General features: G+C 42.5%; 1 protein-coding gene across 1 annotated transcript; it reads right to left on the minus strand.

The window, feature by feature from the left end:
• Positions 1 to 1,468: 1,468 nt before the first annotated feature.
• LOC123096288 (uncharacterized) lies at positions 1,469 to 4,526 on the minus strand. The gene is made up of 4 exons (XM_044517980.1): positions 4,231 to 4,526; positions 2,797 to 2,952; positions 2,174 to 2,690; positions 1,469 to 1,965 (listed from the first exon to the last, which is right to left on the minus strand). The coding sequence occupies exons 2-4, from the start codon at positions 2,943 to 2,945 to the stop codon at positions 1,753 to 1,755; spliced, it is 879 nt and encodes a 292-aa protein (XP_044373915.1). The 5' UTR covers positions 2,946 to 2,952; positions 4,231 to 4,526; the 3' UTR covers positions 1,469 to 1,752.
• Positions 4,527 to 10,142: the final 5,616 nt, after the last annotated feature.

The raw sequence follows: 10,142 nt of genomic DNA on the forward strand, positions 1-10,142 counted from the left end.
GAGGAGCCGGATCCGGGCGTTGCGGGCGAGAGAGGAGCGAGCGGGCGAGAAAGGTGCAGTGGGGGGAAGGAAACAGAGGCGCGCGGCGCGGTGGCCTTTCGACCCCGTCGCCGGCGGCCGGGCGCGGCAGGTGGCGCTCGACGCCGTTGCCGGCGAAGCTCAGGCGAGCAGAAAGACGAAGGCGAGCGGCGCACGAGGGGAAGAATGATTTAGGGTTTCCCCTCGGCCTCGCTGGCGAGCCGTTTTTGACCGAGCGAAATCGACGCTCGGCCGTCTGATTGCATCGGACGACCCAGAAAGAATCCCTAGCGCCCGGCTGGGCCTTTGGGCCGAAAAGGGGAGCCGACTGGGCTCAAGCTGCAGCCGCTGGCGGGCGCTGGGCTGGGCCGTTTTCGGCCAGGCGCGACGCTCTGACGCGCAGAGCGCGCAAGAGCAGGCCACGCGCCAGCTGCGGGCGCCGCCGCGCGCCCTGGGCCGTGGCCAGCAGCCGCGCAGGCCAGGCCGCGGGCTTTGCTGCAGTTATTTTTCGTTTTTTCAGAGAATAGAAAAAATTCCAAAAAGAAAAGTTTATGTATTTTATAAAGTAAAAGTTTCTGTAGAACTAAAAAAGTTCTTGATTTTTTATTCGGTCAAAGAAAAGTTTCTGTAAAGCTTAAAAAGTTCGTGAATTTTTATTCATGTTTTTCCGCTGCGTAAATAATTAATGCTCTTTTACAAAGAAAATAAAAGTTTCCATAGTATTAAGTTTTTTAAGAGCATGTTAAAGTGATTATTAAAATGAATATGATTATGTTATTTTTATGACCAACGTTGTTAATAACATGATCATGTTTTATTTAAAGGTGCATTTATTTCTAATTTTTGCCCAACGGTAATATAGATTTAATTGCATAGACAGTTATATGTTTAATTTGACCAACGTTAGATTAATACATATGATTGTTATATTGATGTTATTTAAATTGTAATTTCAGGAGGCTTTCATTTGATGAGTTGCCTAAAAGAAGTTTCAACACTCAGAGGTGACAACCACACTGAGTGGAGGAAGAAAGTTGAACTGGCGTTTGTTTGTGCTGATCTTGACTGGGTTGTGGAGAAACCACAGCCGGTCAGACCCACAGAGCCAGTAAGAGAGGCTACTGACGATGATGCTGCATGGGCTAAAAAGAGAGGGGACTATGCTCCTTTGGAGCAGTCCTACCTCATAGATAATCAAAAGTGGGTCAATGCAAATAAAAAATGCATGGCCTTTATAAAGAACACCATTGAGAGCGCCATTGTGGGCTCCATTGCAGAGTGCACTTCCGCAGGGGAGTTGCTCTCAAAGATAAAGAGCCAGTTCACTGGCTCTTCAAAGATATATGCCACCCAGGTGTTAGAGCAACTGATGACAGAAAAATACAGAGGTGGCAGTCATGGCATAAGAGAGCACATCCTCAGGATGAGCAATATGGCTGCAAAGCTCAAACCAATGGATGCGGATCTGAAGATCAAATCAGCGCTCCTGGTCCACCTTGTCATGGCTTCATTGCCACAAGAGTTTGAAGCTTTTGTAGTGAACTATAATATGTCACCTGGAACATGGGACGTAGAAAAGACAATAGCAATGTGTGTTCAAGAAGAGGAGAGACTAAAAGCCGCACATGGTGGTACACTCAACTATGTGCATGGTCACAAAAGAAAGAATTATAATCTAAACAACAAAAGTTCTCCTTCAAAGCCACAAGGAAAAGTTTCCTATCAGCATCAGCGTCAGCAACAGCCTTTCTCAGTGGACAAAGACACTTGTAAGTCCTCTATCTTTGAGTAGGCAATATCCATCGCATACTCGATGAGTCGAGGCTCGACGCAGTCACCATGGGTGCTGGTGAACATTACCCAGCCAAAGAGCCAGAGCACGTATATCTCTACGGCGCACTGGCTCTGCTCCTCGGTAAGTTCCTTCAGCCTGACAAGCTTCCCATACTGCAACAAGAAATCAATTACTGTAAGAACAACATAGCTAGGTACACTCCACAATTACTGGGCATGCTCCCTGTTAGTATGGATGTGCTAGCAAATTTATTTACGTCAGGATGAAATCGGATGTACTGATATTGGCAGGGTTAGGCGTGTTGAAGAGAGAAACCAAGAACAACAATTGATGCTTTTAACATAGTAGTCAACCACTTACCGTGCTACGCAACCATGCCAATGTGGGCCCACGCAGCTTTGCGGAATCCTCCTCCTCCTCGGGCTCCTTGAGCTTGGTGGATTTCTTTGTGGCCAACTGCACAGACTCCTTGAGCTGTGGGTGCTCAGTCTGCTTCGCTGATATTTTTCTTCTCTTTGCCGGTTTCTTTGAGAACCCGCGCAGCTCCTCCGTGGGTTTCTTAGCCTCACTGCTGGGTGTATTTGAAACATTCAGCACCGAGTCATATTCTGGGACGTGCTTGCAAAACCTCGTGCCCATATCTTGCGCCCAGTTTTTCGGATCAGCTGGCTTAGCGATGGGGTCTCCCTTGATTGGTAGCCCTAGAAGCATGCTGACGTCCTTGAGGCTCACTCCCATTTCTCCCCATGGAAACTGAAATGTATGAGTCCTTGGATTCCAACGATCAACTAGCGCGCTGAGAAGATCCCTGTCAAGGAAATCCCTGGGAATTCCTTCCATCATTCGGGCCAGTGGCAGAAGGCCAGCAGCCTTCAACCTGCAACACAATTGTTTTGTTCGACAGAGACATCAGTCCACCCACCACGCGTAAATATGAATGAAAAACAAGTCTATTAGATAGATAGGGCGAGCGTGCTACTTACCTCGCTACCATTTCACCTTGGATTGGCCAACCGGCCCCTGCCGAGCGAAGTGCAAGAGGCTCCAGCCTCTGGACACACCCATCCTTGGTGAGTGTGGTACGTACGTGCGCCCTGTGAACCTTAGCTTCCTGAACTTTGGTTGCACCCATGTTCTTCCTGTCCAGCGTATGAAAATTAAGATTAGACGCCCTTGTGACAAACAAAGACACTAGTGTAGCTCTACTTGGATTAAATTAATTTGTAGTTTGAAATCTGCAAGTCCTTGTGCAGCAACGCTATTCAGTTCAGTCAATCCCTCAGTGGCACCCGCCTGTTGGAAACATGCATGCATGGTGTTCCGCTTTGACAACCCGATCCAGAAGCAAATTCTTAGAAGCCAAACCCAGCCAGCCCACATGCATTTCAACTTGTCAAGAAGAGGTTTAAGCATGCAAGTATGGGCAAGCAAATGTTCTTTCCAGATGGAAAATCTCACTTGCTTTAATTTGTAGTAAGTATAAAAGGCAGTCATAATATCTAAGACATGTTGTCTTGCTACCAAGCCAGCAAGCGGCCTACCCAACAGAATATACTAGCTCTTTTAAAAGTAGCTGCAAGTACTCCCCTTCTTCACAAAGAAAGATTATTTACATGTACTTGCATCTTAATTTGCTGGACCACAGACTGCTAATTAAGGGTTCATTTGCTTCTGAACTTGGAATTAATCTTGTAAGCCGTGAACTTTGCGTGTATTATCTGAAAGGTTGTCAGCCAGATATACAGAGGTGAGGTTTGACCATCTGATGGTGGAACACAGGGAGGGATTCAGCGGAAATTAAAGCAAGGACCGGAGATGATCACAGTAGAGCGCATACATAGGTCCCAACTCAACCCCAAAGTTGAAAAGAATTCATCTTCACTTGCCAAACGGAGATAAGGATGCCATGATTAGCACCCACAGCTTATATATGATATGAGCAGGAAACAATTCTTGATTTCGATTCCAAATTAGCCGCTCAAGAGTAATAAACAAGATCAGCTGGCTGACATCCTAAAAATGAAAGAATAGTGTATATGCCATTTTGGGGTTAGGAACTGAAATATATCAACACAACAGTAGCCATTATGTTGTTCTAAAAAGTTTGAGGATGGCGCATCATATCATCGGCATCTGAAAATTTTCAGGTAGTTGGAATTTAACATTAGAACCCATATTGTGCTCTGCTATGTCTATGATGCAGGGAGATTGGAATCAGAAATAGGAGCACTGCTACCTGCTGTTTTGAGATACAAAATTCAGCGCACACCTGACTGCTGAATTTGCCAGATGAAGTGCACGTTTAACTGACAGACAGACAGACAGGGCCAAAACTAATACAGTACAAAATTGAGGACACACAGATGCAGTAATGCAACTTAATTTTTAGCAACTTGCAGAGAAGAATGGTTGCTTACGGGGAGAGGATGAATGATGATGTCGGACTTGACTTGGGTGCAAGAAGACAGAGGTTGAGGCGGCGGCGGAAGACCACGGCAGCTGTCCGTCGAGTCGAGGCGGAGGGAGATTCGCGGTGGTCCGGCGAGGCGGAGGATGCGGTGCACTTGAGGCCGAGGATGGAGGCGTGGAGCGGTGGAGCTAGAGGCAGCGGCGCCGGCCAGCCAAAGCGGCGACCATGGCACCCTAGACGACGGCGTACCGGAGTTGGGTTGGGTTGGGCGCTGCGGCGGCGTCCTCTTTTTTTTTCTTCTTCTTTTTATTACAGAGAAGAGAGAGAGAGAGAGAGAGAGAGCGCACCGCGCAATAAGCCCGCGCCGCGGAACACATTTTTCGACTCCACTCTGGACCATGGTGCGTTGCAATGATTCTTTTTATTTATAATTTATAATCTTCCATGGTCATGATCACATTTTTCTGCATCACCTAGATACACTATCACTCCCAATTCGTGAAATCATGATTATATTTTAAAGCTCGTGAACATATTTGAAATTGTGAACATTTTTAAAATTCATGAAAAAATTATAAATATTTATTTATTTTTTCTAAAATCAAGGTCATATTTTGAATTCATGAACATAAAATTTTATACTATTTTCAAATATTTTCTAAAATATGAACATTTCCTTTAACAATTTTCTTGAGTCGACGAACATTTCTAGAATGGACAAACATTACATTCGAAACAGGTGGAACAATATTTGAAATGCACAAACATTTCTTTGATTTAACAAACTTTTTTTTGATTTAACGAATATTTTTTGGAATGCATAATAATTTTATGAATCAGCAAACATTTTATGAATGGATAAACAATTTTGTAAGTCACAAAGAGTTTTTGAATTTTTAGTTCCATTCATAAAAAAAATTGAATTGGCAAAATTTGTTCAATTTCAGTAACTGTTTAAGTACATGAACTTTTGAAAAACACGAACTATTTAAAAAAAATCAAGAACATTTTATGATTTCACAAACATTTGTTTTCAAAATTTCGAATATTTTTTGAATCAGAAAACAGTTTTTGTAAAATAGCAAACTTTTTTTGAACCCACAAACATTTTATGATTTATTAAACATTATAATTCATAATTTCATTTTTTTTATTTTCAGAACTTTTTTGAAGTCCCAAATTATTTCAAGTAGAAAAAGCAACGAAAAAAATAAATGAAATTTTAAAAAGAGGCCGTCCGGACATGGGCCGGCCCAAACGGGCACGCTGCATCTTCTCCCAGTGCGCAGAGCGCAATATAGGAGATCGCTACTGCATGGGCCGGACCAGTCAGGGGATTTCCTTGTGTGAATTTTTTTTATCACTTATAAATGGCAATGATGGGTGATATTTTGCAACTTTGGGCACAATTTTTGTGACATACCGCAAGAAGCAATAACTCCTTTATTATTAGGTATAGATATGGATATGTGATAAAAAAGAACCCCTTAAAAATATTGGAAAGAATGTACTAGAAAATGTATTTCAAAAAGGATTTCATGTGTTTCATGAAATTGTTACGTCTAAATGTGTTCAAACGCATTGGGAAAAATATTCAACTATTTGTTCGAAAAAGGTAGAAATACAAGAAAAAAGGATAAGAAATAAATAAGAAAAAAAGAAGAGAAAATGAAAGGAAAAGTAATAAAAAGCGGAAAAATAAAAAATAAAAAGGAAAATTGGTCGGGCCCAAGATGAGGAATACGTGTTTACCCAACAATACAATGAATAAGGGCTAGTTCTTTTGGTAGTTTCTAAAATAAGCTAGAATAAGCTGCCTCCAACCCAGCTTATTCTAGAAGCCCAGCTAATTTTTTTAGAGGCTTACTAATTAAGACTGGACTAGTACACTTCTAAAAAGAAAATTTTGGTTGGACTTCTAGAGCAACTTATTCTAGAAGTCCAAAAAAGGCATCAAAAGAACTAATGAAGCGTAGAGCTAGTTGGCAGTTCCTTACCTCCCATCATCTTAGAGGGCATGATCCTGGTCTTAGAGTCTTTCAGATTCTTCATAGGGAATATAAAGTGCAGCAGATATTTAACTCCCAAGTGAACTTAATAAATAGAGCTATATTCCCCAGCAATGTTGCCGAAAAATAGTTGATGACCCACACGTATAGGGGATTGCAACAGTCTTCGAGGGTAGTATTTTCCCCAAATTTATTGATTCAACACAAGGGGAGCCGAAGAATATTATAAGCCTTAACAATTGAGTTGTCAATTCAACCATACATGAGAATCACTTCCTTGCAACAATTTAGCACAGTAATTTGATAGCGATGATAGAAATAGTAACAAAGTAATAGCAGCAGTAACAACAGTAGCAAGAGAGCTGCAATATTAACTTGAGCAAAGGCAATAATATTAAAGCGTAGACATGGAGTAGCGATGGATACTTGGATAAATTCAGTATATGTAACTGTCACAACCTAGAGCGATACATGTGAGAACCCAGAAATTATTTTCAGACCCTCCTGTGTATATTTGTCAATTCAGTATCAACTTGACAACACAGCGAAATGGTATCATTGCAGAACATTAAAATAAGTATAAGTTTAATAACTCTTGCCACAAGGCATACATAGTGAAATGTCCCATGACATTTATTACAACCAGAAACACTGCGGAATATATAAATATGTAGTGACTCCATCTAAGCCATAGGCAGTCGATGTAGTCAACGTGTCCTCACTCCTCAGGATCATCATAATAGTCGTAGTCGACGCCCTCGTCTTCATAGATCTCTGTTGTTCAACAAAAGTATTGCCATGAGTACATTACGTACTCAACATGCCTCTCACGGGGGAGGACCTAATAGCTACATGTGGCTTCAAAGGAAGGCTGTATGGCTCATTTGCATAAAAGCTAACTTTGTTTGAAATAACATAGTACTTGGATAATAGCAGTTTTAGATGAAAACATGTTTTATCACCAGAATAACTTTCAGGAAAGTGAGGATCCTCGATCAACTCACACTTTTCATAGGTTTCAAGAATAGGGGCAAAGAGGGGATAAGCAAGACAGGTCATGTACGTCAAGCAAGATTCATGTGTCGTCCATGACCGTGGACACGGCTATTCGAATAGTTTTACACTCTGCAGAGGTCGTACACTTTACCCACACGACACAATCCCGTCTTGATGCCACCAGTGGCCGCTGGTATAGTATACCATTTGGTATACCGGCAGGGAGATTGTGACGAGGTCTTTGGACTAGATCCCCCAATGATGTGACATGCCCATCGGGTCAGGCGCGCGGAACTGAGAGTACGTCCTCAAACCGGTCCCCCATCTGTGCCGAGGATACTCCACGCAGGGCAGCTATCCCATCTGCGGTACGGCGACATCGACACCTAAGGCTGACTAGCTTACTTCACCAAGCCAGTGCCCATATAGCATGTGGTTGTACTGTTATCACAATCTTCAAATCCAAGACTTATTAGGCCTGATGTGGCATGGACGACTGATTTCCCCCTTCAACTTGTGAAGGGTAGCCAATTGCTCCTTCAATCCTTGATTCGGCTGTCGCCCACACCAGTATCTAGATGGTAAGTTTCACCCAGAGTAGAAGAGGATAGAGAGGGTCAACAAGGGCCAACTGGCCTAGCTCAGCGTTAAGTTTCAACGGTCAATGACGCAGAGGTCATTCAACAAAGCACATATAGGGTGATAAGCATGGCTAAAGCATTTCTACTCAATAGAAATTATATACTTCTATTCAGGTGTCAAGTAAATAGGCGACAAGCGGATCAGGGTAATGTGTCAATCGACACGCTAGCTACGAGAATTAAAATAGCATGCACATAAAAACAATAAAACTCAATCCAATTTTGTAAACCATAGGATAAGTATGATCAAGAAGGAGGCATGCCTTCGTTGTCGAGTCCCCCGTTCCCGTCTTTGTCGTAGTGCTCCTCTCCCGTACCGTCGCCTCCTACTCACAGTAACGGCGAAGCAATAATAAATACACAAGCAATAAAATCCAATAACATCCAAAAAAACAATATAGGAAAGATGGGTAGCAAGATCTGGATGGATATGGAGATTTCAAAGGAGGTAGCACGATTGTAGATGAATAGAGGGAAGTGAACGGATTGGTTGGGTTTAGGTTTATCGTGGCTAAGCAAGACTTGGCCACCACAACTATCGTTCTAAATCGTATGTCTAACCAAACTTTACTAGTGCCCAATATACATATACTTCGAGCTAGCTATATAAAAAAATAATGAATGACATGACGTGACACAAAATATAACTATCCTATGCATTTGAACAACTTGACCCAACATGGCATGAGACATACAATATTTAACCACAATAAATATGTAGATAAAATCTAATATTTATAATGGCTAAAACATCAACTATAGAATTTAACAACAAGCATCTAAAAAGTCAACCAAGTTACTTCCTAAACAAACTAGTTAAATTACAAAACATCAAACAATAACATGGTCCTAAAGAAATGCTAAAACATAATATACTCAAATCATGTAGCATCTAATTAAAATAATATAGATACATATGTAACAAATGGATCAACAATAATCTAGTTGTAGCGTGATCAACTCTTGTAACAAAAATCATGCACATGATATGCCTCACAACATCACCTAGACTCAATCAAAATAATTTAAACAATAATTCTACAATCGTTCCTAAACTAAACTAGAACATAAATATTGCTACGCATGACGATATTATCTAGAAAGTACGCATGCATATACTATGTCTATGAACAAATAAAAAATTATCGCACTCCACGCTAACATGCATCAAAAATAATAATTGTAAAACTAGTTCTAAAAAATTCTACAACCAATTCTAATATCACGAAATAATTTAACAACACCTAAGCATGGAATAGACATGGTGATATTAAAATGGAAAAAAAATTATATGACTCAAACTACTACAAACATACACATATGCACTCAAAATAATTACACTCGATGAATAATATAAACATCAAATCGTTCCTAGCATCATCGAATTCTTCCTAGGGTTTAGGTTTTTGTTTTGGGTCACCGAGTAGTTGTCGAAGGTGGAAATATTGGTGTCGACGCGAACGATCGCTGGTGCGCGTCATTGTTGTTGAACTCCGGTGATCCGATGAAGAGACGATGGTGTGTGACGCTCCTGATGATGAAGGAACACCGGGACGCGGACGGACACGAAGAACGGTCAACGGGTGACGGTGGCGTCGCTCCCGGATGGTGGCAGCGGCATGGCGCAGTTGAGCGCGCGACCAACAACAGCAAACGGACGGGAAAAGATGTCTAGGAGGTAGAGTGAGGCGAGGGAACTTGTCTGGCAGAAGGAATTTGGGGGCAGGGATCCAGTGACTTACCCACAGCTAGTCACATCGTAACTGGCGGGCCGGCAGCCGTTGGATGCAGGGGCGGTCTAGATTTAAATACTGTAGCAGAAAGCACTGCAGGCGCACTGTAGACCAAAACACTATAGAAGGGACACCGTAGACCAAAGCGATGTAGATGTGGTACTGTTCACGCGTATCTGCCCGTTGGTTCTGAATCGGACGGTGTGGAGAGGGGGGCCAGTTATCGTACTGTTCACCGGTGACTTGCCCACAGCCAGTCACCGGATCTCAATCCGAATTTGGAGGGGTTGCTCACCTGCGGCGATGGTGGGCGAAAAACGGTAGAGATGGGGCTGTATTGCAGGGTGGATTACGAGTGCTTCAGAAGGAATTGAAGGATGGGATGATGGGGCTTTTATAGAGGAGCTCCTGGCGCTCACCGTGACGCGAACAGTCTGTCAAATGGTAGCCGTAGGGAGGAGGTCAAGAGGTGAATGCCATTGTTGGGCTAATAACTTCATCAGTTACTTGCGTGATGTTAAGTCTACCATGAGTGGAGCC

The sequence above is a fragment of the Triticum aestivum genome, chromosome 4D (assembly GCF_018294505.1).
Source record: "Triticum aestivum cultivar Chinese Spring chromosome 4D, IWGSC CS RefSeq v2.1, whole genome shotgun sequence".
In the NCBI taxonomy this organism is placed as follows: domain Eukaryota; kingdom Viridiplantae; phylum Streptophyta; class Magnoliopsida; order Poales; family Poaceae; genus Triticum; species Triticum aestivum.